The sequence below is a fragment of the Aspergillus pseudotamarii genome, assembly GCF_009193445.1.
Source record: "Aspergillus pseudotamarii strain CBS 117625 unplaced genomic scaffold BDV38scaffold_12, whole genome shotgun sequence".
NCBI lineage: Eukaryota > Fungi > Ascomycota > Eurotiomycetes > Eurotiales > Aspergillaceae > Aspergillus > Aspergillus pseudotamarii.
In genome coordinates this window covers 589,384-616,010 of record NW_022475026.1, presented here as the reverse complement: position 1 = coordinate 616,010, position 26,627 = coordinate 589,384, and the positions used below count along the sequence as shown (strand labels likewise).

At 47.5% G+C, this 26,627-nt stretch overlaps 9 protein-coding genes and 1 non-coding gene across 10 annotated transcripts; 7 read left to right on the top strand and 3 right to left on the bottom strand.

The window, feature by feature from the left end:
• Window positions 1-96: 96 nt before the first annotated feature.
• BDV38DRAFT_240461 (putative SNF7 family protein Fti1/Did2) lies at window positions 97-1,545 on the top strand. Its single transcript, XM_032053901.1, has 2 exons — window positions 97-217; window positions 359-1,545. Exons 1-2 carry the CDS (start codon window positions 173-175, stop codon window positions 941-943), a joined length of 630 nt encoding a protein of 209 aa, XP_031916434.1. The 5' UTR covers window positions 97-172; the 3' UTR covers window positions 944-1,545.
• Window positions 1,546-1,646: 101 nt separating this feature from the next.
• On the top strand, window positions 1,647-1,730 carry BDV38DRAFT_t72. Its single transcript has one exon. It is a non-coding gene; the product is annotated as a tRNA-Lys (tRNA).
• Window positions 1,731-2,270: 540 nt separating this feature from the next.
• Window positions 2,271-4,666, top strand: BDV38DRAFT_269331 (uncharacterized protein; the record flags this gene model as incomplete). The annotated part of the gene is made up of 8 exons (XM_032056953.1): window positions 2,271-2,290; window positions 2,356-2,859; window positions 2,921-3,445; window positions 3,522-3,562; window positions 3,600-3,649; window positions 3,726-3,787; window positions 3,843-3,878; window positions 3,949-4,666. 8 exons carry the CDS (start codon window positions 2,271-2,273, stop codon window positions 4,664-4,666), a joined length of 1,956 nt encoding a protein of 651 aa, XP_031916433.1.
• Window positions 4,667-4,897: 231 nt separating this feature from the next.
• Window positions 4,898-7,057, top strand: BDV38DRAFT_280367 (3-oxoacid CoA-transferase; the record flags this gene model as incomplete). The annotated part of the gene is made up of 9 exons (XM_032059293.1): window positions 4,898-5,186; window positions 5,247-5,531; window positions 5,637-5,823; window positions 5,881-6,182; window positions 6,237-6,316; window positions 6,374-6,405; window positions 6,461-6,578; window positions 6,644-6,865; window positions 6,923-7,057. The coding sequence occupies 9 exons, from the start codon at window positions 4,898-4,900 to the stop codon at window positions 7,055-7,057; spliced, it is 1,650 nt and encodes a 549-aa protein (XP_031916432.1).
• Window positions 7,058-7,086: 29 nt separating this feature from the next.
• On the bottom strand, window positions 7,087-8,295 carry BDV38DRAFT_28959 (uncharacterized protein). Its single transcript, XM_032061281.1, has 2 exons — window positions 8,028-8,295; window positions 7,087-7,944 (listed from the first exon to the last, which is right to left on the bottom strand). The coding sequence occupies exons 1-2, from the start codon at window positions 8,184-8,186 to the stop codon at window positions 7,252-7,254; spliced, it is 852 nt and encodes a 283-aa protein (XP_031916431.1). The 5' UTR covers window positions 8,187-8,295; the 3' UTR covers window positions 7,087-7,251.
• Window positions 8,296-8,890: 595 nt separating this feature from the next.
• BDV38DRAFT_269328 (putative MFS transporter) lies at window positions 8,891-13,172 on the top strand (the record flags this gene model as incomplete). Its single annotated transcript, XM_032056952.1, has 10 exons — window positions 8,891-9,027; window positions 9,135-9,309; window positions 9,360-9,453; window positions 10,305-10,574; window positions 10,630-10,714; window positions 11,658-11,919; window positions 11,983-12,381; window positions 12,430-12,750; window positions 12,806-13,032; window positions 13,085-13,172. The coding sequence occupies 10 exons, from the start codon at window positions 8,891-8,893 to the stop codon at window positions 13,170-13,172; spliced, it is 2,058 nt and encodes a 685-aa protein (XP_031916430.1).
• Window positions 13,173-13,219: 47 nt separating this feature from the next.
• Window positions 13,220-15,209, bottom strand: BDV38DRAFT_240424 (putative MFS transporter). The gene is made up of 4 exons (XM_032053900.1): window positions 14,721-15,209; window positions 14,182-14,664; window positions 13,970-14,111; window positions 13,220-13,908 (listed from the first exon to the last, which is right to left on the bottom strand). Exons 1-4 carry the CDS (start codon window positions 15,116-15,118, stop codon window positions 13,525-13,527), a joined length of 1,407 nt encoding a protein of 468 aa, XP_031916429.1. The 5' UTR covers window positions 15,119-15,209; the 3' UTR covers window positions 13,220-13,524.
• A 276-nt stretch (window positions 15,210-15,485) lies between these two features.
• On the top strand, window positions 15,486-17,232 carry BDV38DRAFT_240422 (glycoside hydrolase family 75 protein). Its single transcript, XM_032053899.1, has 7 exons — window positions 15,486-15,786; window positions 15,846-16,202; window positions 16,262-16,327; window positions 16,386-16,522; window positions 16,573-16,721; window positions 16,779-16,958; window positions 17,015-17,232. The coding sequence occupies exons 2-7, from the start codon at window positions 15,930-15,932 to the stop codon at window positions 17,071-17,073; spliced, it is 864 nt and encodes a 287-aa protein (XP_031916428.1). The 5' UTR covers window positions 15,486-15,786; window positions 15,846-15,929; the 3' UTR covers window positions 17,074-17,232.
• A 259-nt stretch (window positions 17,233-17,491) lies between these two features.
• BDV38DRAFT_290584 (Zn(II)2Cys6 transcription factor) lies at window positions 17,492-19,715 on the top strand (the record flags this gene model as incomplete). The annotated part of the gene is made up of 2 exons (XM_032061519.1): window positions 17,492-18,620; window positions 18,720-19,715. The coding sequence occupies exons 1-2, from the start codon at window positions 17,517-17,519 to the stop codon at window positions 19,713-19,715; spliced, it is 2,100 nt and encodes a 699-aa protein (XP_031916427.1). The 5' UTR covers window positions 17,492-17,516.
• Window positions 19,716-22,533: 2,818 nt separating this feature from the next.
• Window positions 22,534-24,293, bottom strand: BDV38DRAFT_290581 (histidine phosphatase family protein). The gene is made up of 3 exons (XM_032061518.1): window positions 23,671-24,293; window positions 23,481-23,613; window positions 22,534-23,406 (listed from the first exon to the last, which is right to left on the bottom strand). Exons 1-3 carry the CDS (start codon window positions 24,281-24,283, stop codon window positions 22,557-22,559), a joined length of 1,596 nt encoding a protein of 531 aa, XP_031916426.1. The 5' UTR covers window positions 24,284-24,293; the 3' UTR covers window positions 22,534-22,556.
• Between the last annotated feature and the right edge of the window lie 2,334 nt (window positions 24,294-26,627).

Genomic DNA, 26,627 nt, shown 5'->3' with positions numbered 1-26,627 from the left:
ATGTTGCCTCCCGCCTTCCCTTAATGTTTCCTCTTGGCCTTTCTTACATCTCTCTTTTATCGTCTTGACTTGTTCTTCTTCTTCCCCCCCCCCCCCCCCCCCCTTCCGCCGCAAGCAATTATTACCGGCTTGCTATAGTATATATTGCCTTTAAAGCCTAGAGACCGACATTATGGTTCGGAAGGATCCAATCTTCGAAGCACGTACTAATGTCAAGGTAAGTAAATTCGCGTCTTCTTTTCCCCCTCTCCCTTCCTTCTAGTCCCTCACCGTTCTCGTTCCCTGCCCATTGGCTATAGTTCTCGTTGCCTTTCCCTTGTTTTTTATAGTTGACTAATCTGGCTTCCCTGGTTCACAGTTGCACTCCAACCGGCTCAAGAAAGAGGCCGCTCGCGCCGAATCGACTTTCAAGTCGGAGAAGGCAAAAGCAGACAAGGCCATGAAAAATCGCGAGTTCCAAATCGCCCGCATCCACGCCGCCTCTGCAGTACGCGAGAAACGAAGACAGGTAACCCTAAAGGAGGAAGCAGCCCGCGCAGATGTTATTATCAACGAGCTCAAAGCAGCGCAAAGTACTCGTGATACGTCTCGCACTTTAGCCCTGGCATCTCGGGGTTTAGATGCTGCGTCCAAGAGTGTGAATCTTGAGGCGTTGGTCTCCCATGCGAACAACTTCCTAGCACGTTCTGAAGATTTCAAAATCGCTAGTAGTGCAATTGAAGATGTTGCACAAGGCGTCTCTATGCGAGAATACGGTGCTGAGGGTGAAGCCGATGTTGACCGCCTTATGGAGCAACTTGCGGATGATGCGGGTGTAGACCTACGTATGGCTCTGGATGCAGACGCGGCCCCCAAAGAGGACGTCAAGAATCAGAAAGAAGCTGAGACAGACCTCGAGGATGGCTTGGGCGCCAGACTACGAGCTTTAAGGGCTGCAAGCTGATCCTTCAACTTTCTTTTTATGTCCCTCTCTCTTGCCAGCGGTTTCCGTTGCTGCGTGGTTGATCGGATGCGACTACCATGTCAGCTTTTCTAGTACTGTGCAGACTTTAATGAAGCCATGCCCACCTGTTGATGGTTGTTATGAGGTCGCTCGTTTACCGGGACTTACCCCTCTCCTCTTCGGTCGATTACGTATTGGGCCCCTCATGGGTGCACACTTGGCGTAGGTTCAAGTTTGAACAATGTATACACGGAGTACCTGGTGTCTTCGGGTTTCCTTTTCTTTCAGTTTCGTTTTTGTTCTTTCTTTTCTTCCTCTTGGGTGAAGGCAACAGCCTGTCTTACAATTATGCTATCTTGAACGAATAGAACTGCCCGATGTTTGTAACGTTGTTCACGGTTTTCAGGGTCCCAGTGAGATTAGTAGGCTCTCTTATTTCGTGGGAGGAAACTATATATTTCCACTAGTTTACAGCATACCCCTCGGTATAGCTAGATAATATGTCAAAGATGCGCCGACTCACTCAAGTGTTCTATTGCCACCCTAAAAAAAGTTTAACTTTAAAGTTCAAAGGCACCGCCCATTCTTTCAAGACGCTTTCGGAAAACTACTAGTAGTATGAACGATAAGAGTTGGTGATAAATATTGAATATGTGCAATTTGCTTTATAAAGTAACTATAAAAATAATTTACAATAAGCATAGCCGGGCTAGCTCAATCGGTAGAGCGTGAGACTCTTAGTCATCGCGGCATCTCAAGGCTGCGGGTTCGACCCCCGCGTTCGGCTTTCCTTTTTGCTACTTTATTGATTTCACCTAGTAGTAGTTCTCTGTCCCTACCCCCACACCCATTGTGCATTATTTGTCCCCTACCTAATCTCCGCAGTCCATTGTCACTTTTTACCAATAAATTTGGCCTGCCTAGGCATCATATCTAAAGTGAACACGTCCGGCGATCTGCCGGGAATCAACTGCCCTATAAAGTAACCCTAACCTTCTGCAAACAATTTGTCCATCTACCATTTCAATAGTTATACCCGCATCCTCATATCACTCCTTTATGAACTATAGTAGCTATACCAGACCATATACAACGCATGGAGACAGTTGAAGTCCCCTTGCACGAACATCAATGGTACATGCTTGTTATCCCATGCAGAGGATGGATGACACAGCGACGGCACTGAGTCTCAACAAGACATCCCACGCAAGACAAGCTGCATGTCTCAACTGCAGAAAGAGCAAGGTCCGATGCAACCGCGCTCCAGGGGATGCCAGCTGTGATAGGTGCAGGCAGGCCTCTGCGGAATGTGTCATTCCCAGTCACCATGTTGGCAGGCAAAAAGGAGTCAAAAAGTACAAACCTTTAAGCTGTCGTCCTAAGGATCATGCTAATATTATTTCAATTTCTAGCAAACGCAAAGGCCTTGAGAAGGCGTTGCACCAGATAGAACAGGCTATCAAGCGACCTAAGTCTGATGCATCTGAATCTGATGCTGCACAAAAAATCATATCTAGTCTCCAAGATTTACTGAACAGGACACAAGGTAACCAGCTGTACAGCGAGACCGATGAACTATCAGAGGACACCGACCGACCCCACGGACCCCATTCTCCTCACGGGGTTGATACAGGTGACAGTTTGTCACTGGACGACGCAGAGAACCCATTGCAACTACTGGCGCGCGCGTCTGACCTTCAGCTACCACCGGCAGAAGTGCGTAGTTTCCATGGAAGGCATCCTCTGGAGCCATCACAGCCAGCAGCACTACCACAGAATAATAACGCAGAAGACGATTCCTCCACGGCAAAGCTATTTTTTGTTCCCGTTAAGTCGAATTTGGACCTGGGCCCAGACATGGACCCCATCGAGCTAGGCCTCGTCACCCCCGATGAAGCCTCGTCACTTTTTGCTTTGTATGATCACATATCTATCCCCGAATCCATCTGCACAACCTGGGCTCATGTATCAGTCTAGTTTTTATCAAGACCTTGCTCATACTCGATGGGGCCTTGACCCCGTCATCCATACTGCGTCTTTTGTACGTTCGCAGTCAGCTTTCCTTTTCACATCAATAATGGCTGCCGCTGCTTTGTTCTTACCATCAGCGGCCGCGCTATCGAAGAGGCTGTCTAGACACTGTAAATCACTGGCTCAGATGGTCACCACTAAACGTTTCAGATCGGTCGAAATAGTCCTGGCTTTCATGGTGAATGTTCCTTGGATGGCTCATGGTAATTACTTGGGTGACGACGACACCTGCTCCTACATTGCGATGGCCCTTGCCATTGCACTGGACTTATCCTTAAACAAGGTTGTTTTACCGTCTACTAGCTTTGACCATGGTGTTATAAGGCGGCTTGCCAGGGCCGACTGTATAGATGCAAAGAGAGCATTGCACATGGATGGCTTTGATAATGCCGATCCAATCTCGGAATGGGGCCAGAGACTACTGCGACGACGCGAAAGGACATGGATTGCCTTGTTCGTTTTAGAACGAGGGTAGGTAGCCCTGCTTTGAGTTCTGTATGCCCATCCTCCCTCCTATGACTAATGTACTTCCACAGTGTATGTTTAGCTCGTGGGAGAAGCTACACTGTTCCCCAGACTTCTCTCATCGTAAGTTGTGACCGATGGCATATCTCGAACTTTGCAGACGCGCGTGATGGGCCCATGATTTCGATGGCGGCCCTCCGAAGAAACCTGGTATGCTGTTTCTGATTCGTGCTCATTGGTAGATTATGTGTCTGAATGTATGTTATATTAGGATGATCTCTTTAAGAAGGTCAAGTCGAGTTGCGATAACTACCAGATCACCGATGCCGGTTCAGAAGCTGCTCAATCGTATGTACAACCCTGGCCATGTATTGACCATATGAGTTGCTAACGATCGTTTCAGAATTAAGACCACGATAGAAAGTTTCTACGATCGTTGGTATGAAACATGGGGGCCGGCGATTGGGGAGGGCCATTGTAAGTCTGCTGATCGTTGTTGAAGCAGGCAGTCTCGTGCTCGGAGGAGAGCTGATTCAAGGCAAAGCATATTCCCTTCCACCGTACGTGGAAATTTTGGTCACTCACACGCGATTATCAACGTATGGTGGTGTGATCAATCATCCCACAGCGCCACTTGAGGTAAAGCGTTTCTTTCGAGCGGCTGGCCTTTCCTCAGCACTGAATGTAATGAGGGCCGCCATTCAAGGAGAATCACGATTAAAATCGATGCCGAACAACACGGTCATTATGATTGCATTCGCCGCATGCTCTGCCCTCAGCCTCAGTGTGGTGCCAACGGATACCAGATCCAGCCTGGCCCCAAGTGTACGGAATTTGATCGAGGAAACTGCAGGCGTGCTGGAGCGTATTGGGGCGACCCCCAGTCATAGGAACGGCGCGTCTGTGCTTTACGGACGGTATCTACGAGAGCTAGTTCGACGAGGCTCTGAGAATCAAAACGAACCACGGATACCGGCCGAGGCGACTCTGAGATCACCATCAGCCTTTGGTGGGTTCGGTAATGTGCCCCCACTGTCGCAACCGTCATTCTCGCCTTTATTTTGGTCAGAGCCGCTGCAGTTCTCTGCTATGTCTGATGGCCAGATCATCGATGCTGTGAACCGAGCAGGCATCACCTTCGGGACGGGCGTGCCGGATGTCCCACTGGACGATTTAATGAGCTGGGACTGGCTGGACATTGGAAATGTAACTGACTTTGGCTTTTGACGACACTGAGGGGAAAAAGCAGCCGATCTCCATCCCGTCGGCGTCCAGAAGTAGCTCCGAGTGCCGATCCCGTTTCCTCGATCGATTCAAAAAACAAAGCTCTTGCACTTCTTACCTATCCATTACCCTGTCTTGTTTTCTTTTCTTTTCTTTTTCTTTCATCTTTCCTTATTTTCTGTTCTCCAAAGGCCTTGGGTGAAGGTTATTGGCATTATATTGAAGACGAAGACAATGGCGACATTGCGAGTCTCAGCGTTGCCCTTGTCGCGGAGAGCGCTCCCCGTCGCTCGGCCATGGTTTCAATTACAGACATCCTATAGATCAAGTGTGCCGCTGTTACTTCGGGCGAATAGCAGGAAAGCCGCTCAATACTCAACAGTTACGGCAGAGCAACCGGCGCGAATGCCGACAATCGACCGTGCTGCGTCGAAACTTTTCAGGAATGCGGATGAAGCTGTAGCTGACCTTAAAAGCGGATCTACCATCCTTAGCTCGGGATTTGGGCTTTGTGGTGTTGCAGGTGATAAGATTTGGTCTGTGTTTGAAAATAAGGTCTAGGGCTGATATGTGTCAACCATAGAAACCATTATATCTGCAATCCATCGACGTGGCCCTGAGGACCTACATTCCCTGACCGCGGTTTCGAACAATGCTGGCGCCCCAGGGAAAGGCGGCTTATCTACTCTAACCCAAGCTGGCCAGGTAAATCGATTGATATTGTCTTATCTCGGAAATAACAAAGCTTTGGAGAAGAAATACTTGACGGGGGATATTGCTATCGAGTTGTGCCCCCAGGGAACGTTAGCGGAGCGGCTACGTGCGGGGGGCGCCGGGATTCCTGCGTTTTTTACTCCTACAGGAGCTCGTAAGTGTCTTTTCTTCCTTTCTTTTCCCGTTTGTTTGTTTGTATTTGCCCATTCACCCTACGGTTGGATGTGAACAGGTTTTAATAATTGCCCACCAAATCTAGACACATTCCTCCAGGAGGGACAGATCCCGGTCCGTCTAGACGAATCCGGTAAAGTTCTGGAGCATGGCAAGCCACGCGAGACGAGGATTTTTAATGGGAAGACTTATTTAATGGAAAATTCTCTCACTGGTGACGTTGCAATCCTTCGAGCATGGAAGGTGGACGAGGCTGGAAATTGTGTTTTCCGGTAGGTACGATTTCGATTTAACATTACACATGCGATACTGATATTAAGTGTTTCTAGTTATACTACCAAGGCATTTAGTCCTCTCGTGGCAAAAGCAGCCACTCTTACAATTGTCGAGGCAGAGAACATTGTCCCTGTGGGCTCCATAGACCCAAATGACGTGGACTTGCCGGGAATATTTGTGGACAGGATTGTTCCCGCCACAGCTCCGAAGTCTATTGAAATCAAAAAGCTGCGGCCCGCTGACGACGCAGGTACTTTGCAACCGACCAAGGACGCTGCTATGGCGCAAAGGAGCAGAATTGCTAAGCGGGCAGCAAAAGAGCTCAAGCAGGGATATTATGTCAACCTAGGTGTTGGTTTGTGTGGACTACTAGGCTTTTATGGTGTGTCTACGGCTCATGGCTAGATAGGGATTCCTACACTCGCTCCGTCCTTTTTGCCAGAAGGTGTCAAGGTCTGGGTACAGTCCGAGAATGGGCTTCTGGGCATGGTGTGTTGGACCTTCTATCATGCATCCAAAACCAGCAAGGAAACTGACTGAAATAAGGGCTCATATCCCACAGAAGCTGAAGTTGATCCGTGAGTTTTTTCATCCCGATCATTATTCCCTCCTCGTCTAACACCCCTCCCTCAGAGACATCATAAATGCCGGGAAAGAAACCGTTACTCTGGTTCCCGGCGCTGCAACCTTTGATAGTAGCGAGTCATTTGGGATGATTCGGGGTGGGCATGTAGATGTTTCCATCTTAGGAGTTCGTGAAACCATTCTTCGCTTGTGGGCCTCTGTAGAGGCGAGGCTTGTCTAACTAGTCTACAGGCTCTGCAAGTCAGCGCAAAGGGCGACTTAGCGAATTACATGATTCCCGGGAAGGTCTTCAAGGGTATGGGAGGCGCCATGGATCTGATCTCTAACCCTGACCGAACGAAGATTGTGGTAGCCACTAGCCATACGTCCAAGGATGGATCGCCGAAAATCGTATCCGAGTGCGAGCTGCCTTTGACTGGTGCGAACTGCGTGAGCACAATTATAACGGATCTGGTAAGGAGAGATAAACAGGACGGGGATTCGAATAGATGGTCTGACTTTCGGCTATAGTGCGTTTTCCAGGTCGATCGGGAGAAGGGAGAGTTGTTGTTGACGGAGCTTGCTCCTGGTGTCGAGGTTGAGGAAGTCCAGAGCAAGACGGGGGCCAAGTTCACCGTGGCAAAGCAATTGGAGCTCATGGAGTGATAATGTGGACCTGGGAATCCGTGACACAGTTGAAAAGTGAACGGATATTTCACCTTTCCTTTTTGATATATGCTGTTCATAATTTTAGGAGAATATGTAAATATCGATTTTAGAGCTGTGACGTGGTGCGCATCAACCGTGATTTTATATGTGCAGTACAATATCGGATTGTTGAATTTACGAGCTCTCTGTATTTATAGTTTGGAGCTCCTAGATGGGGCGAAATTGGATCCTGTCCCTTCGCCGATTGACTCCACGATATCATCTACGCTCTTCAAGATCCAAGTATTGCCTTCGTCGCTTGCAAGCCATTTAGCCCCCTCCTCGCTTTCGACGTCGCTCGCCCAGGTCCCGTCCTCGAGGGCTTTGCGAAGCCCAAATACGTGCGATGTCACTTGCGGGCCAACGCCAGACTGAGCGCGCAGGCATGCAACGGCGACAATTGAAGTTGAGATTCTACCCGCAGTTGCATTAGTACGTCGATTGGCTGGGTCAGACAAGAGTGCTCCGTAATGACTGTTCAAGATATGGACAGGTAGGTCGGGATGGGAATCGGCTAATTTGCTATATAGCTTTAACTCAAACGGGCGATAAATCGAGTTCCACAAAGCGCGGCCACGGTGGGCAATCTCATCGATATTCTCCGGCGTAGGGGCTCGGGTAGGAGAGCGCGATAGTTTCGCAGTGACTGAATCCGGAAGGCTGGCCTTGAAGACGTTGAGGCAGTTAATGGTGCGAGGGATGCCATTGAAGCTAATGCACTTTAGGCCAACCTCCCGCATATATTCAGCGACGGATACGCCCTCATCGGTGGACTGGGAAGCCGTGGCTAGTTGGAAAAGAATGGCAAGGGACTCGGGGGAGTTCATCGTCATCGTGGCGGCTGTCTGGAAGGAAATGAGTTTCTTTCTGACATGAACGTGCCCTTTCCCCCTTTGGTGGTGTAGGAAACTGAGAGAGTGGTACCAACCGACAAAGCTAGCCAGGCCGGCTGCGAGACATTGTTCGATTGCGCCGTCTGCTGAATCTTCTGGTAGACGGATCGGATGTTGGGTGGAGCGGGAACCGTATTCGGGCGTGCTTTTGGGGCGTTGATCAGTGCCTTCAAACTGTTGGGTAACTTGGGCATGTTGTTTTGGTTTACTACTCGAAGCCGGAGAACTTGTGGTTGGAGAAAAGCTGAAGGAAAGGACGGGGGATGAACCTATTCATGTTTGGATTCTCGAATTGATGCCTCGGCACTAGAAATGGATACCGATAAGACTTCATCCCGAGTGGCGCCGATACCCGTGCAGCGTCTATAATGTGTAAGATACAGTACATGTACACACATAATACAGTTGTACCTTACGGTATGCATGGTACGAATACCCCACGCGAAGCTTTCTTGGTCTGGGGGGAAAAAAAAGCAAAGGAAAAGAAAATGCGGGGAAAGAAATCCACATTTGTTCTCAGTTTGCCTTTTTCATACTTCATAGGATCGGTTGTAAAAAGTGACCCCCGGGAATGATGATCCATGTCTGTTGCATTCCTTCCACACTCTCTATATATATCACGCGTTCGTCTCATCCTAACTCGCTCTTTGAGAACTTTAATGATATTCCTACCCCCGTCCCCGTATTATCATGGAGTCCATCAAGCAAAGTGCAAAGTTAGTTGAAGATGCGAAACCTACATCAGTTACGGGAGCAATTGCTGGCGATACTATCCACCAGAAAGTGATCCGGAGTATCCTATTCAAATTGGACACAAGGTAGCATACATAAAGTGTGGCACTAGACCTCCACAGAATTTCTGAGAAGTTATCTTGACAGAATCCTCCCAATCTTAGCCATGCTCTTCCTATGTTCCTTCCTGGATCGTACAAATGTCGGCAATGCGAAGATACTCGGCCTCGAGGACGACCTCAACATCACTGGTCATCAATATGATATAGGCTTGGCAGTTTTCTATCTGACCTACATATGCAGGTATGTGAGCCAAACAGACCCACAAACATCATGAAGCACCAACACCATCGCATATATATCCATGCACCTCAATTCGTGTGGGCTAATCGGAGTACTCCCAACGTAAGCGAACTCCCGAGTAACCTCGTCCTGAAGAAGGCATCACCAAAGATTTGGCTTCCATTGCTCACCATGGTTTGGGGTGTCGTTACTATGTGCCTTGGCTTTGTTCGCAATTTTGCGGGGTTTGTAGCTGTCCGTGCTATTCTGGGCGTTGCAGAGGGGGGATTGCTCCCTGGGATGGTAGGCATGCTCTTCTTTCCCCTTGGTTATTCGAGGCTGATACGATTTAGGTACTGTATCTATCATTCTTCTACAGACGAGGGGACCTAGCCTTACGCATTGGATTGTTTTACACTGCTGCATCATTGTCTGGTGCTTTTGGAGGTACAATTTTGCATAAAGTTGATTATTTCCCTATCTTCCTCATGCGACTCACGCATGGTGATACAATCTAGGACTCTTAGCTCGTGGGCTGGCTGAAATTGGCCCTCAGGGCGGACTGGAGGGCTGGCGTTGGATTTTGATTATCGAGGGGCTACTGGTAGGCATTGTTATACATGGGAAAGATGGCACTGGCCTATTTTGACATTGAGCAGACATTCTTATGCGGTTGCTTCAGTTATGTTGGCCTCCCAAATAGTTTAGAAACAGCGACGTTTTTGACCCCCGAAGAGCGGTCGGTTGCACAGGGAAGGATTTTGCTTGATAATCCATCCGTACCCCAGATGTATGTCTTCCTCCCTGTTCCGTATGACTTCCAGGGGTCAATTACCTTGTGTCGGACAGGGGAGGGGATTCCCCTTCCCGAGCCTTTCTGGACTTCATATCTTCTTTCGTTTTTCGTTTTCTTTTGCTTTTCCTAACAAAACGGTCATGCTAACAGGAACGAAGCTCTTCAGGAGATGAGTTGGAAACCTTGAGGTGGTCTGAAGTGCGAAGGGGATTGCTAGACCCCCAAATGTGGTTTTCTGCCGCGGCGTATTTTGCCATATTGTCCGGCTTGTACTCGTTCGGACTGTTTGTATGTTTGGTTGATTCACAAGCTTCTACAGGAGAAAACTGACCGGAGACCCTTGTCTTATCTAGCTACCTACTATAATCGACGAAAGTGGGTTTGCAACTGACCCAAACGCCGTGCAGTTGTGGACGGTGATTCCATATGCCGTCGCAGCTGTCTTAACAGGTAGGTCAAACAACCTATAGACCGTAGTGATGATGGTATTAACGGCTACCAGTATTCGTGGCTTTTATTTCGGACCGCTTGAAGCTGCGAGGTCCTATTATGCTTTTCACTCTGCCTATTGCCATTGCAGGGTACGCAGCGATTGCCAATATTCAGTCTGCCAAAATCAAGTATGCAATGACCTTCCTTATGGCTACTGGGATGTATAGTAGCGTCCCATGTATTCTGGTGTGGAATACAAATAACTCAGCTGGACACTATAAACGTGCCACAACGTCAGCGATGCAGCTGACTATCGCTAACTGCGGTGGTTTCGTTGCTAGTAAGTTGGCCTAGCTATGGGCGTTTCAGCAAGCTATGCGCTAACTAGTGAGTAGCGTTCAACTATCCTGACAAGGACAAACCCCAGTATCACCTTGGTCACACCATCATCCTAGGCCTCCTTGTTTTTGCGTGGTTCATGTAGGTACATGCTATGCGTGATCCAGATGACGACTGACTTCTCACCATAGGGTTTTGCTTAACATTCTCTATTGTACCAAGGTGAACAGGGACAAGAAAAAGGGTAAATACGCACAGTATGTGGGGTATAATGATGATAGAGATCCTGCGTTTGAGTTGATGTTGTGATATGGGTACTACTAGTAGCGTCGGACGAACTCCGAGAATTTGTACACTCAATACATAAATACATACATTTATAAAATTGCACTAAACTGTAAACGACAAGCTCGGCTGCACCGGACAAATCTCCGGGGCAGGAATTCGCACCAATTAATGAATGTAGCTCGAGTATTAACAAGATCAATGTAACTAGTTGGCTGGAATCTACCATTCCTACCCCGCAAACAAAGGGAGGGAACAGCGTGTTTTGGAAAGCACTTTTTCCACAGTCTGATAGAACTAACATCCTGACCCACCTGACGTGGAAATGGACACACACATTTATAACTTGGCCCAGATGCCCCCATCTGGTGGCAGTGTCTCCAACATCCCTTGCGCGCGTTTGACCCAAAAATAGTGATGTTGTTGAATGTGAGATCGATCGTTTGCCGAGTCCTAGCACTTGTAGCATGTGCCACGACTGTGTTTGGTAGCTGGTGCTCTGAATCATGGTCCAAAGATGCATGCCAGCTCTTTTCAGAGTCGATGGATTATTTAGATCGAATGTACGACCCGAACGCTGCGTATGTCGTCAACCCTAGTGCGGCTACAGCTCTGCGCCACGACACAAGGACGTCCGTCTGGTATGCAGTGGGCTTGTTGGCTCGGAACCAGAATGATGATGTGGCGCAGGCGATGGCAATCATCCAGAATGTAATCGAAGTGCAGTTCAAGGACCCTGCAGATCAATGGTGGGTCTGTGTTTGAACGTAAAGTGTCGGGTGCCTGCTCACCTATATAGGTATGGAGATTACCCCGTGTACCCCGAGGAACCCACCGTGGGTACTTCGGCATATCAATCGAGCCTCTATGACACTTGGGATCCCAACTGGAGAGGCTTTATTGGGACGGCCTTTATCATCGCCTTGGAGGAGTTTCCCCATCTGGTCAACCCGGACATGACAGTACTTATGCTGGAATCCCTTTACAATTGCACCATTGGAGATGCGTATCGAGTTGGAGGAGTTGACGGGGACAATCTGTATCCCTCGTATACTAACCCGGTAAGGGATAACTTGACTTCGTGTAGTGCAAGGATTTAGCTTGTCTGATTGATAGTCTTGAAGGCATTAATGAGAGCCATTGTAAGTGGTTGGACCGGCGATAAATACGCAGATGCCAACATGACGCTGGCGGGTGAGAATTATGCGAATGAGGTTATTGGTCTTTTTGATCGAGCCGAGACCCTATCAGAGTTCAACAGTGCAACGTATACTGGCGTCTCTTTGATTGCGCTGACGATGTGGACAAAGTACGCCGCCGAGAGCTCTGTGATGAAAGCAAAAGGAAAGGAAATCCTACAAGCTACATGGAATAACATCGGCCAATTATATCACGCAGAGCTCAAGAATCTTGCGGGTCCATGGGACCGCTCCTATGGATTCGACATGCAGAAATATTTCGGAATTATGTCTGCACATATTTGGACCCTTGTTGGGAAGGAAACCTCACCCGTTATTGACAAGGTATAAGATGCTTGTTGTTCACCAGTCTTCCCGGGGCTAACCGACTAGGTCTACATGATGTCTCATAACGCTGACTTTGCCATTTCTCCGCTTGTGGCTATACTCTCGAGCTTTCATAACTCCTTGGTCCCGGCTACGGCAGTAGATGCTCTAAGGACCTTCCCTGGAGAGCACATGGTCAGCACATCAGCACAGTCAATCCCGTATGATTATTTCCCCCGGAACATCAGTGCGTGGCTAGGAGAAAAGATAAGTATCGGAGCAGAAAGTTTCAATGAGACTGTTATAGGGGGCCCGGCTATGAATCCGTCTACATTTAACTCGGCGGTGGTCCAGTGGGATACTGGAGCTGGAATTGGCTGGATTACAGTATGCGCCCACTCCCTACTTAGGTGGTACCAAAGGACTACCTAACATCTTATAGTTATACGCAACAGAGCAAGCTCTCGACGCAGTCGTTGGACCGGGTTATCTTAACCTAACCTATCCTCAGGGAACGTCAGACTCTCAGTTCCAATTCTTAGTCTCCCCGTTTACCCAGAAGAAAGATGTTGCTGGCTGGGAAGATCTTGTAGGATTGAATGTCAGGTTGTCCGGCACTTTCGACCCAAAGCTGAGTGTATCATATAGTGCAAGCGATGCTACCATAAAGTATGTTTCCTGACGACTTGAGCTTGTCCCCCAGAGACTTACATACTCCTAGTGACTTCATGTACTGGAACCTCACCTACTCAATGCCAGTGAATAGTACTGCAGTTCCAAATATATTGCTGGAGGTGAATTTGGCGTGACCGATTACTCGCAATCAATAAACGAACTGAGAAAGCTGGTTCAGAAGATCACATTGAGACGTTGCAACTGGAGTCTGTCTGGAGGGATGCGCAAGGGGCCAACTTTTTTTAAGCAAGACATTAGTGACATATATACAGCCGTGATTCTGGGTTTGCTGTTGTAATGCTGGTCTGAGTAAGCTCCCCCGGCAAAACACGGCGGCAATGAAAAAAAAAAATAAAATAAAGAGCACTGTCTAAACTCTACTTTCGTCTTCTAACTTTTTACTGCGGATATAAGCTATCACACTTATCGAGATGTCTAATTGCATTTATACGCCCACCGATGGGAGGGCTTTGGCTCAAGTGCAACTCAAACACTTTCGTCATCCTGACCAGATCTCTGGCTCCGGACCGGCTCCGTGCCAGCGAAACTGAGTAGCATGCCGATATCATAGATGGCCTTCAAAATGCCCGCAATGGTAAAGGAAAGACCAAAAAGACCATGATTCGATAGCACCCCGGTGATGAGTGGCCCTAGACTCTGACTGCTAGTCTTCACCACATTGATGGCACCCATGATGGCGGTGCGCTTGTCAGAGGGAAGCGCCGCAGCGAGGAAAGCCGAACGCGGTGCCACATCCATGTTCTGGGAACAGGCCCGGAGCACCAAAAAGGTCAGGGCTAGTGGTAATATATTCGGAATCGGAATAAGAGCTAGACAAATGGCAGAAGGGAGATGAGTGAAGACCATCGTCTGTGTCCTATAATCAGCTTTGATTCCTTCCCCATGATATATTACAGTACGATATCCCTACCTTGACATTACCAATGCGCTTGGCAATGGAAGAGGCTACCAACATGGACGCAGCGGCGATAATGCTTGTAGTAAAGAAGATAGAACCGAGTTCACCCTCCGGCAGGGAGAATTTGCGTTTGAAGAAATAAGTCATCCATGACCTGCAACTGTTAGTCTGGCGTTCTGCAGCAATTATAAAGAACTGGCACTGCAATCCGTGAAAGTACATACAAAGATGCCAAGCCCGACGCAAATGAGTCGAGAGCAAATAGAATGAAGAGTCTGACGACCAACGCGACGAGGTCTCTGTCACCGAGGAAAGAAAAGAAGCTGGTTTTCTTTGGAGGCTGCTCGCCGCTGGCCCCCTCGCCTAGAAGAGGCTGGGTTTCACCATTCTCGCCTTGCTGATGCTGCCGCTGAGCAGGCTTTTGTTTCTCTGCCTCCACGTCATGACTCAGAATAGCGGCGAGAATGAATTTGAGAGCACCAATAGCTGCGTACGCAAAAAAGATCATCTGACAAGCAGCGATAAACCGCCATCCCCGATTAACTTGCAGTAGATTGATGGCCCACCCGCAGGCCATCATGCCTAGAGCCGTGCCTGCGGTGCCGACTAGAGAATACCAGGCAAAAATATCACTTAGCGATTCATGAGGCGTGAGGTGAGCCAGAGTGGACTCTTCAACAGCTCGGAAGGGTCCGATTTCATTTCCACTATTGGGCGATGTAAGGATGTGGATACAGAACTCGAACAAATTCCGACGGCTTACCTTGGACTGATCACCCCGAGAACAGCTGCCGCCAGAAGAATCCAGAAGTTATCGAATAAGGCGAAAATGACACCACTACCTACCATCAAAGCCGAACCCAGCAGGAGAACAGCTTTGCGGCCCATCGCATCGGCAAAAAGGGTCAGGAAGAAGCTAATGACCACATCCCCAACCAGAGTTAGGGTCATAAAGAGGCCAATATGGGCATCGGAAATGCCTAATGAGGATAGATACGAGGCTAAAATAAGCGTCGAGCCACCATAAGCAAACAGCCGAACAAACCGCTGGGCGCAAAGCAATTTCACATCTAGCGAGGATTTCCAGAGGGAGAGCAGGCCCAATTCACGAAGGATTTTCGTGGGCAGTCGAACCCAATTCTCCGATGAATCTCTGGCCATGGTGGAGGAAAGAAATCGATTGATGATCCTGTCTCTCTCACTCACTCAGGCAAGCACGAAAAGATGGAAAAACTAGGCTGCTTAGAAAGAGATATCCGTTGAGTAGTTAGGTAGTTAGTTAACCTAACTAACCTAGTTCGTAATTAAAAGGTCCTTACCTAAGTTTTGACTAACTAACTAGTTGGTTAGTAGGTTGGTTAGTTATTTCTTGGCGCGATAGTTATGATATGATATGACATAACATAGCATAGCATAAAGACCATGACTAAGCTTTTATTTTCATGCACCAACAGAGTAACCTACTACTACTAGTAGTACTACGTCGTTCAGTAGAGCTGATTACTACCGCCAGAAGTGTCCGGGGGTGACGGCGAGATGCGTATTGGAAAAAACGGTCAGGTGATTTATGGGTGACTCCGAGAACGATAATTTAATCACGATGACTGCGCCATCCTCTTCTTCCCTCCCTCGCCCTCCAAGCCGTACGATAAGAAATACATTCTAGAAGTGAAGACAAAGAAAAATCAGAGAAAAGGGGGTTTGTGTTACCGAAAAGCCTTGGTCAATTATGAAATATGACAAAAAAGCATCAACCCCTGAGCGCGAACCTCGGAAACTGTTGAGGTCAAAACCCCATTTAATCATGACCCCAAGTGACGAAATCTAAGGTAATCTATCCTTCTCTACTAGACCTTAATCATTTCTCACCAAACATTTCAACTCTTAGGCTCATTTCTATCTTATCTTACTCGCGTACTTTATACCTGCTCCTGACTTCAACTGATATCAGCGTACGCACTGTACTAAAACGATGGCGTTGAAGAGCGCCTCGAGTCTCTTAACTTTCTACTATCTTACACTCGGTAGCTTCTGCCTGGGTAACACAGCCGATATGTCGGCTTTTAATAGCCCTGGTCATGGACCGCCGGCCACAGATTTTGCTGCAGCAGACTCACTGCCGATCTCAGTCCTTCGGGCAGCAGCAACAGCCGCTAGCGTAGTTCCGGAGGACGCAACATATCCCTTTAGCCTGGGTAGCTCCGAAACATCCACCATACACAGCGACTGGGTCTCCTTTAAAGAAGTGCGTTGAATCTAAGAGCCCCGCCTCAATAGGCGCACTGCTAACCTCCTAGACTTTAGGGCGCTGCTCTGTCATGGGTGGCTGATATGGATGTGGATTGCGATGGGGTAAACCATAAATGTGAGGTAACTGGCCTTCAAGTCGTTTGTGACATAGATACCTTCTCTGATATGCTTATTCCAGGGAAATGGAGATGGCCAACCGCAGACAAATTGGGGGGCTCTGTCTGCATATGCAGTGCCTTACATTGTGATTCCCGATAGGTTCCTGATTGCAAATAAGGATATTCTACCAGGAAATAATATCGCAGCCGTGATTTGGTATGTTTCCTTTCCTTTGTGCCAATACCCCTCTAATCGGCGATTCTCAGTAATGGCAAGATGTATTATGGGATCCTCGGCGACTCTAATGGGGATGACCCCCAAATTACCGGTGAAGCGTCGTGGCTGATGGCGAGGACATGCTTCCCCGAGGAGAATCTACAGGGAAATAATGCCCATTCGTCTAAAGATGTCATCTGTAAGTGTTCTTACTGGCTTAACTTCCCAAAGAAGGAGCGGCTCACGACCTATGAAGATATTCTTTTCACTGGCAAAGGTGCTGTTCTCCCTTATAACGCCATGGATAAAACCTATATCACGGATTTCGGCACCCTGAGGTCTATGGGCGACAAGCTTGTCAGAGCACTTGCCTCGAACGTGGATACATCAACTTCATCCGAATCTGCAGCTACAAGCCTGTGGGCAGGGCGGGAAGGTACGTATCATTCTTTAAAAAAGGAACCTTGAGGAGCACTGTCTGACTTCTGCCAGGTCTAGTGAGGATGATTGTTGTGCTATTCTGCGTTGTACTGGTCACGTTGGCTTTGTGATACATCTGATTATGGTCATATATCTTTGGGTTTTAGTCTGGGACAAGTCATAGACGGTGATGCATGTTACAAAAATGAAAGCTACTTGGAGGATTTTGTCGTATGCTTGGGGGTTGGGTCATTAGACAATTACTTTACATGAAGACAAGGGAAAGAGATAAACAGTCAATACTTATGAAAATCTACAAACCGATGTTTGCTATTACTTAAATGGTATACCTGATCGATATCTTATCAGATTCAATGGCGTTTATGTAAGTAAATCTTGGGAAAGTGGATCCTCGTCTCCCCCGCTTTTCGATGCTTAAAAAAGGCAAGTCATTCCGTAACCCATACTCCATCGGTCTCCCATGCTCAGTACCTCTGGTATATCTTTCCAGAATTAATGATCACAATTCTAGGCGACTGATAGGGGTAACTTGCCTCCACCTTGCATATCCACAATGACCGGTGCGACAGCTTCCCGAGGGACCAAAGCATCTTCTGCCATGTCAACTACCCGACCTAGGTCCCTAGGAGGCTGTGCCACATGTCGTAGCCGTCATGTGAAATGTGACGAAAGTCGTCCCACATGCTTGGTGTGTCGAAATTTGGGCCTGACCTGTGACAGGTACGAGATTAGACTCGTGTTTGATGCAATTGACACGCAAGGTTCACGATGCCGTCGACCTTTGTTCACCGAAGATATGCGGCAGAGGATGAGTGAACAGCTAGTGGACAGCGTGAACCCAGATGACGCAGCCACTTTGTTGCTTCAGATTGATGACCAGTGCGAAGAACAGGAGCAGCACCCCGATAGCTATTTCAATACTTGCCTAGGGCCATTTGGCGCCTTCCGCGCACCTCGACAAGAGCTCGAGCTTCATGAAGCGCTGACATGCCCTTCCATGGAGTCTCCACCATATCAACATGTTCCTATTGCAGATGACTTCAACACGGCGCTTGAGGCTGCCTTGATTAATGATCCTCTCATGGAATGTCTTTTTGGGGGGATAGATGTAAATACCACAGGGGACTTCCAAACGGAAAGCTTCTTCAACATTACTGGGACAGAAAATTACGAACATTCATCACAGCAGTCTGTAACCGAGAGCTCCGGAATGTTGATGGGACTCCCATCATTGTCCCAACATATCCAGTACACACCGACTATTCCCAATCTGGCTCCTCCAGATGCGCCTTTCCTGTTATCAATATATAAAAGCAAGGTGATCAGGTTGTTCTCCCCCGTCCAATCCAGAAAGTCTCCTTGGCAGATTCTTCACGTGCCGAGTGCCATGGGAACTTTTGCTCAATTAGCCATGGGAGAGCAACCAGGTAATGCACAGTCGTGTATCTTCTATGCGATCCTAGCTACTGGTGCTTACATGCAGCGCGCAATCTCAACATCCCAAGGGCATCGTGAATACTGGCAAAAGCAATCAGAGTCATATGCTGTTTCCGCGCAGAATTATCTCAAGATGGCGCTTCAAGATATGTCAGCCACCCTGAAAAAGAGTAAATACAAAGACATCCTCATTGCCTTAATGTGTATGAACACCGTCTTCGTAAGTGGCCGGATATTTCATCAGCGTCCCTTCTGATATAGAAATAAATATAGGAAAACATTGTGGGCCAATACTAACCAACTACTTGGGAATAATCAGGCATATCAGGGTAATGAAGATCGCATTAGGAGATGTCTCCTGGACTGTGAAAATTGGATTCGCTTCCGTGGTATACCCAAGACCCGTAAATCACGGAAGGTGCGACTGCTACATCACTGCTATGTGTATCTCCGCATCTTCCACGAAAGCACATCAGTGTCGCATGTAAGGGGCTCCAGTTTACAACAAGAAATGAGTGCATCGCCAGATACCGTTACGTCCGTGGCTTCGAATCCCTCTTTTCGTCTTCGACAATGGGACGGCCGACTCGACCAGAGAATGGATGAACTGAAAGAACAGCATTTGGGTGAGAATGACATTCACCTCGAGATTCCAGGTCGATGGGACTCTACAATGTACCCTCATGTGTTTGCTATGCCGGAGACTCTTCTATTCTTGTTGTCCCAAGTGACGCGCCTCGGGAATGAGCGAGACATGTCCGATCTAGACGGTGGGTCAAGTATCCTGGACTTTAGGCAGTTTTCCTCACGAGCGCGTAGCCTTGAGCGGTATATTTGTACATGGAGACCTTCATCCTCTCCTTCCCACGGTGAAGACAATGAAGACGACTTAAATGACAACGGTGCTTTTCAGATTAACACTACACTGGGCAATCATATGGTCCTTGCTCTGCACAAAGCACTGCTGGTCTTCTTCTACCGGCGAATATACGATGTGGATCCAACTATACTGCAAGATAGGGTCTGGCAGATTCAAGACTCTTTATCGCAATGTGATTGTGGCGATATCCCTACCGCCCCTTTGTTGTGGGCTGCATTTGTGGCAGCCTGTGAAGCGCTTGACCCAGCCCTACGAGACTGGTTCACAAACTGGTTTAATAGGTCATTCAAGGCAAGCGGATTACACAACTTCGAGTTTGCACTTAAAATAGCCAAGCAAGTGTGGGAAAAGCAAGGGCAATCTTTGAATAGTGATAATAGTACTAGCTGGCCGCAGGTTATGCGGGACCACGGCATGAGTATGTTTTATGTCTGAAGAAGGAAGAAGGAAGAAAAAAAAAAAAAAGAAGGAAGGAGATATAATCAGAATGCTCGTTTTCTAGAAAGCGTCAACCTTAACGGAAATGGAGCTTATCAAACCCCGACATGCCTTCGAGGTTAGATACTTTACGATTCTTGACTGGCTTATTGCAGGAACCTCGCATTTGAAAGCTCGAGCTCCATTTTGTATCCAGGTTGAAAGTCATGGTACAATGCCTCCTGTTTCTTTGTTAGTCGCGCTGGGGTACTAAACGGCTGACCTCCGCTGAGATACGTACTGGATCACTGGTCATCTTAAGACCACTGAGTCGTCGGGCTCAATCAACCTCTCCATTCCCTGTGCTGCCGCGGCGTCGACTTGAATTGGATCTCACAACTACGATCTGCTAAAGTGAAGAGGTATGCTGCTTCATTCAGAGTGTTACCAACGGTTGATAGACCATGATTTCGCAAAATCAACAACTTTCCATTTTCTCCTTGAAAGCTTCTAAGACGCCTACTTTCCCCCTTCTCTAAAACAACCCCACTAAACTCAGGATAGACGGCTTGGGCCTCGCCGCAGAACATTCTCACCCTCTGTATCAATCATACCTAGTGGCTTGGTGCTTGTAGATCAGGCTTTGCCATATTTAGAATGGGGATGGCATCCAACATTGACATGGGGATACCTCATGTGCAGAGCTCTATGAATATGGGAGCCAGAAGCATTCGCAGGCCGAGACATCTGGCCTCTTATAGGCTTTCCATCATGGTTGAGAAGAATCAAGATTCAAGTCTGAGACTTTTGACTTGACCAAAATGGTGACCGTGCCTGCGTGTATTGTAGTGGGATTAGCTATTCGTATTGGTTCCCCCCTTGTTTTTGGGATACTCGAATTACCAGGGTTAGTGTTCACGGATTTGTCTAGAAGCAGTCCAAGCGCTCTGGCTCTCGCAAGGAGATATCCCCACTTATGCCTTTCGTAAAACTCCTCCAAGCAAATACGCATTGCACTTTCTAGACTACTTGCAAATCGGGCGGAGACATGCTTTAAATACTATTAGATAGAAAGAACGGGCCCTAGTACCTTCAGATTTGACAGGGAGCCCAGACCTTTGCTAAAACGACTGCTGCAGCGTTGCCATTGGGCACGAATTCAACTGCAGCAACGTGTCTTTGCTTTGCAGCAACCCGAGAAACGTTATGTGCTTGTCAAATCCAATAGGGAAATGATCAAGACACGCAAAGTTACTGACAACAAATGGGTGCCCATTTCCTTAATAGCTGGAGACAGTGGAAGGAGTGGTTTGCTTTAACAGCCGCTCAAGGACGGCAAGATGCGCTCTTGAAGCAATTAGGGGATCTGTACTGGAATGCTGATTTGACCAGGAGACAGCTCAAGCACTAGGTGGGACATGAATGCATTAGTGACATGTCCAGATGGGACTGTCCGTCCCCTTCTCTACCATCAGGCGTCCTGACTGTGACTGGTGATGTTTTGGGTGAGCCTTTCAGTAACGCCTGCCATGTGGGTACCGAAACAGTGGTGAGAGAGGAAGCTCAGAGGTAATTGGTAGCCTCAGCGAGTCCTGAGCAATGCCACTTATAGTGGAAGAAACGATAAATATAGCGTCGAATGGCATCGTAGAAAGATTTTGAATTCGAGTGGACTCAGGAAGTTGGTCTGAATCAGGTGATTCTGGCAACCCTTGTCCTAGTAGGTCGGACCTACCACATAGGTCTAAATGTGCAAGCCATATAACGTTGAAACAATAAATAATCTACTCTTCCCCCATGAAACCACAACTGCTTCGATATTATTTTTGCTACGAGTTAGCATACAGCTACTCATGATCTGCTACCACCCTGACTCATCAGTGAAAGGAGTAACGAATGCGGCATAGTTGTACCACCCAACGTCGGTTCGGGATATAACGAGATGACTCCCACAGGAAACACGACAGGGAGTCAAACTTGGCTAGGATCTGCCTCACAACTATATTGAAATATTACCATACTTCTTATACTATAGAGGTCTGTATCGTTGCTATAACGGAGACCTAACCGAGCGTCTAGGACATTCCGGCCAATGCTTTCAGCGGTTACATGTACTAAAGTGAACGATGTGATAACGAATGTACCACATTGATTTAACAGGTGGTGATAAAGTGACACCAGGTATGTGAGAAGGGGTAGGAGAGAGAGCTGCTTGGGACTACTCGGAGGAATTCTGTGCAGAATTGGAAGAGCTGCATCCGATATGGAAACGTATGTAATTGAAGACTTATCCTTTGCTGGCCGAGACCACTGATATTCTTATTAGCTTACCTTTGCTGTGATGTGCACGACGATGGCGAAAGTTGGATTGTTGCCGAATTGGCGACATGGAAAGTACAGCAGACAGAAGAGGACGTACTCCCTTCGCCACAGGGAACTGAAGAGCAACAGCCATTGAAGCAAGAGGAGGATGCTCAGAGTAATATAAACAAAAGTATATCAACTTGTGCACTATAGACATCGCTGCCAGCTTCCCAAATGCCTTGTCATGAAGTTTACCACATCAGAATTTGGCATGCTGCATAGGCCACCAAGGGTGACTGACCTGTTGGTCTCAAATAAAAGATTCCATAGTTCAATTCCAAAATGTTGGTGATCAGGTAGCTCCACATTCTCGGTACGCCAGACTGACTCTAATTTCCGTACATACATTCCCATATTTATATACATATACTTTGATACATTTGATTTTAACTCAGGAGCCATCGAGGTAAGTTTACAAACAACATGTGTCCGAACTTCGACAATGCAAAATGAATGCTCTTATTTCTTGAAGGCCATCCCGCCAAGACTGGAAGTTTATGAATATGGCACCCCATCGCCTACCTGTTTCCCAGTAGGGTATTCACCAAAACAAGCCTCCTGGTACTTGGCATTCTCCTTCAGAGTCGGGACACCACTTAAGAACCCATCGACCGCGCAGAAGCCATTCTGAGAATCCTCACATCCGACAAGCCCATCCAGAGGTAGCGGGGCATTGTTAAGCACAAAGCGGATGTATTTCTTTGTGTCACGCATGGACTCTAGGCGGGGGTTGACGTAGAGGATTGGATCCAATGTGCCAAAAGAAACATTGCTGGGGCAAGTCCAAATCTCAGACATGAATCGTGCACCGAACGGAGTCAGGTCATTAAGGGCAAATGTCCGGTTGGAGGGTGCGTGGTCTACATTGATTGGAAGACCATGGGGGCCGTACTTGAAGTGCTCAAGTCCGAGAGCGGAGATGACTGAGAGAATGATATCATCGTGGGACATGTCCATATAGAATGGCTGGTCCATGGGGAACTGGGCAGTGTTGTCGTCGTAGGTAGAGTTGATGCTGGTGTCACTAGAGTGGATCAATTTCCCCTCAAGCCTGGCTGCAAGTTCTAAGACGTAGCCGATGCCTTGGGCACGGCCAGTTGGGGAGCCGAATCCGAAGTTGCCATAGTACTGGATGTCGACATTATAGGCAAAGTCCTTCCACTCTTGTTCAGTGAACAGGGAGCAGAAGAACGAGCCCCCAAGGCTTGTGTTCTCATAAACACAAAGGTTTTGCATTGCAAGCACATCGTAGGCTGTCAGGTTGAAGTCTTCGGGAAGGTAACTGGCCAGTCTATAGAGAGCATTCTTGGTGTATCGAGGAATGAATACCTGTGCAGATTCATCGCTGGTTCGGAGCAAGTCAGTTAGCCTGTCTATAGTTGCGCCCTACGGAGACAATGGACTCTGAGAGTTCCTCACCCGGCAGTCTTGTCACCAAGACAAGAAACATAAGAAGCCAGAGTATTATTGAAGAAACCTGTTGTCTCTGGAATAACAACTAAATCATACTGATCATAAGAGCTGTTGGCACCACTGTTGCCAAAGAAACCACCTGTTTGAAATCATTAGTTTGAATAACTTCTATCCAGGGGATGACTGGAAAACTTACTGAGCCACCAGCGGGCGCTTTCCAGAATTCGGCCCTGGGAAGTGGTACGAAATACGGGCTTTGGTCGTGCTGTACCATTGGGATAGACATTCAGGGACTCATTCCAGGCCGCCACATCATCACGACCAGGGCGGTACAGCAGCCTGCCGTATTTAATCCAAAAATCGGCCCCGGATGCATCTTCAGTAGCAGCACCGTTTTCCATCAATGTATTTTCTCCAACCACATACTCCCAGTCGTTTAGGAACTTCAGAGGGCCTTTAGCCACCATCTTTCCCGGCTTGGCTCTGGTATAATTGACCAACTTGGAGGCAAAATCTCCCATACCTCTCCCATCTAGGAGATTGCTGGTAGGAAACCGCTCGGCATGGCGATGGAGCACATGGACTTGTGACAGCTCACAGCCCTGCGGCATACCCTTGGGGACACCGAAGCCATCCGCATTCTTATAGGGACTCAAGTTGGCCCAGCTTTTGGTCATGTCAAATCCCGATGTATACGTAGCACCTGTTGGTGCAGATGCAGGGCTCGACGAGCTGGGCGAAACATGGGGTGCAGCAGAACCCACGCCCGCTAGAGCAGTGAGGCAAACGCTAAAGGCAAAGTTCTTCATGGCGAATGTGCTACTACAGATCGCCAATCCGAAAAAGGGTGATGGTGATTATTGTTTGTATGACTTGGAAAAAAAGCCTGCGAGGCAAGAACACCTTTTATAACCTTTTCTCACATTACATGTGACGGCTGCTTCGCTCGGGATATTCTTTCGTACAAGTCCGGCCAACGGTCCAAAGGCACCTTTGCCGATCAATAGATTTAGATGCCCCGAATATCCCGCATTTTGGTCTCCACCGGTATAACTGTGACTAATATGAATGGGGTGCCGGGTGGACCGAGTGCGAAGCTTCGTGAGGAAACTCTTTGTATACCATCACGACAAAAGCCATCGACGCCATATTTGCCCCGGCAGATAAATGCGACGCACTCAGTGATATGCAGCATGCTGATCTGTTTGAAATGCAGCAGGTAGATACGTTCTCTGAAGCGAACGTATCGGGATTCTTTTGTCTACGCCTTGTTGCCCGGAGAGAGCCCGCCAAGGAGTCTCCACATAAATGGGGTAAACGGCCATTTATTTAATCGGAATTTTGTCTCCGTTCTCCACACTTCTCGTAAGGCAAGGTAAGTAGGGTTACATTCGGAGAGGAAATGAGGAAAGAAAAAGCAAGCCCCAAACCAAAGGTCCTGCTTACCTGGGTGGTTGAACCCGGATCGCTCAAGCTTTGCAGTCGATGTCAATGGCTTGACGCTATTTCGCATGAATAACTCTTTAACATTACTAATTCGCCACTGTAGAGGGAAATATTGCCGAGCAATCTCTTTGCAGGACTCCATGAAAGCACAAGTCGTTTGCTGGGTCACGCTCTCTTCTATTTCCTCGGCCAACCGGCAGAATGGAAGGTTCGATCCGTCTTAAGTAGTATGCCTGACATGACGCTTGATTATGCGTCTCGTATCATCTACCGGAATATTTAGTTTCATTGAGGGAGTGGGCTTATACTCCTTTGTGTAGAACGCTCTCTACAATCTAGGAGAGGAAGGTCCTGAGGGAAAAGGCAGGACATGAGCAAAACTGCAGAACTTGCAGGCGACGCCAATTACTTACTAGGATACAATTCATATCGACCAGTCAATGTGTCGATAGCGGATCTTACTGTAGTATTTCTAGAATGAATGTATTATTCCCTAATAAAAGTTAGTATAAATACTATTTGTATCGATATACTCAAAAAAAAGAAGGGTAGTAGCAAGACATTAATATAACTGGGAACTTGATATGTAGGAAATTATATACAATATATTTAGATAGTAATTAGTAGAAATTCACTCTTAAGCTCGATACTCTATAAATTGTAAGGATACTGTGTGTATAGAGTTTCGTGTAAAGGAGAAAAAAAATGCTTTCATTGTAAATGACCGACCATCATTGAGGTTGCTCCTAGATGATGAATATATCAAGGTGCTGTCGGACTATAGCCGAAGAGTGAGTATCAGATAAGTTCAAACTTCCTTGTATTATCTAGTTTCAGTTCCAACACGCACAACTTTAGGTAGATCCAGCTGCTTATTATCACCATCTATCCTGAGCTAATTAAGATGACCTCAGGTACTAACTAGATTTAAATTTCTCTTTAAATAGTGGGTCGTGATGCACAACCTTGAGAATAGACCCGTGCTTATAGCAGTTAAAAATCTAGTGTTTTGTTTCTATTCTTCTGCTCTCTTGCTTGCTAGAGGCCTCCTCCTCCAGGGCAAGTTCTGGGATAACTTCAGCCAATACTTGTACGGCTGGCATCCTGTATTCATGGTACTAGAAGCCACCACTGCCCTATCATATACCTTCTAGAAATGAGGCCTGACTGACTAAGAACTCTGGTAAAGCCTACCATACAAAAGGTTACAGAGCGTCATGTATAATCTAAAGGGCTCCGTAGAACATTTGCCTGTCTACAGTAACCCGGTAACGCTTTCAAACACTTGCCACGGTCTTGATTGTAAAATCCTAGTTCTCATAGTTTAGTAGCTCGTTATCTTAAGTATGTCTGACTTAATTCGCCCGAGTCAAACGTGATATCCATGCTGAACATACATCCTTGATGTCTGACAATGTGGCCCTGCCAGAGCTGACAATTTGCTGGCCTCTTCAACTTCAATGGATGGAATCTTGTCAGACTGCAAGCGGGAATCAATGTTTCATGCTAAGCGTCATGATGGCTTTCAGTAGCGACGATTCTTTATAACCACCACCATTCTATACAAAAGCTGTGAATCCCTTCGTTACACATGCTCTTCGTGTCATTAAAAAACCGAAGAGGTTGGCCCTTCCACATTAAAGAGGGCTAAGCCTCGTCCGGTCCTCCTCATTACACTGATCAATTCATTTCCATGATTCTCTTGGT

Coding starts and splice junctions, on each gene's coding strand:
- BDV38DRAFT_240461 (XM_032053901.1), top strand. CDS start 173: ATGGTTCGGAAGGATCCAATCTTCGAAGCACGTACTAATGTCAAG. Junction 218..358: donor AAGCACGTACTAATGTCAAG/GTAAGTAAATTC, acceptor CCTGGTTCACAG/TTGCACTCCAACCGGCTCAA.
- BDV38DRAFT_28959 (XM_032061281.1), bottom strand. CDS start 8,186: ATGCCCAAGTTACCCAACAGTTTGAAGGCACTGATCAACGCCCCAAAA. Junction 7,945..8,027: donor CGGCCTGGCTAGCTTTGTCG/GTTGGTACCACT, acceptor ATTTCCTTCCAG/ACAGCCGCCACGATGACGAT.
- BDV38DRAFT_240424 (XM_032053900.1), bottom strand. CDS start 15,118: ATGGCCAGAGATTCATCGGAGAATTGGGTTCGACTGCCCACGAAAATC. Junction 14,665..14,720: donor CTCGGGGTGATCAGTCCAAG/GTAAGCCGTCGG, acceptor ATCGCCCAATAG/TGGAAATGAAATCGGACCCT. Junction 14,112..14,181: donor GCGTCGGGCTTGGCATCTTT/GTATGTACTTTC, acceptor TAACAGTTGCAG/GTCATGGATGACTTATTTCT.
- BDV38DRAFT_240422 (XM_032053899.1), top strand. CDS start 15,930: ATGGCGTTGAAGAGCGCCTCGAGTCTCTTAACTTTCTACTATCTTACA. Junction 16,203..16,261: donor ACTGGGTCTCCTTTAAAGAA/GTGCGTTGAATC, acceptor CCTAGACTTTAG/GGCGCTGCTCTGTCATGGGT. Junction 16,959..17,014: donor CCTGTGGGCAGGGCGGGAAG/GTACGTATCATT, acceptor GACTTCTGCCAG/GTCTAGTGAGGATGATTGTT.
- BDV38DRAFT_290581 (XM_032061518.1), bottom strand. CDS start 24,283: ATGAAGAACTTTGCCTTTAGCGTTTGCCTCACTGCTCTAGCGGGCGTG. Junction 23,614..23,670: donor AAGCGCCCGCTGGTGGCTCA/GTAAGTTTTCCA, acceptor GATTTCAAACAG/GTGGTTTCTTTGGCAACAGT. Junction 23,407..23,480: donor CTTGGTGACAAGACTGCCGG/GTGAGGAACTCT, acceptor GCTCCGAACCAG/CGATGAATCTGCACAGGTAT.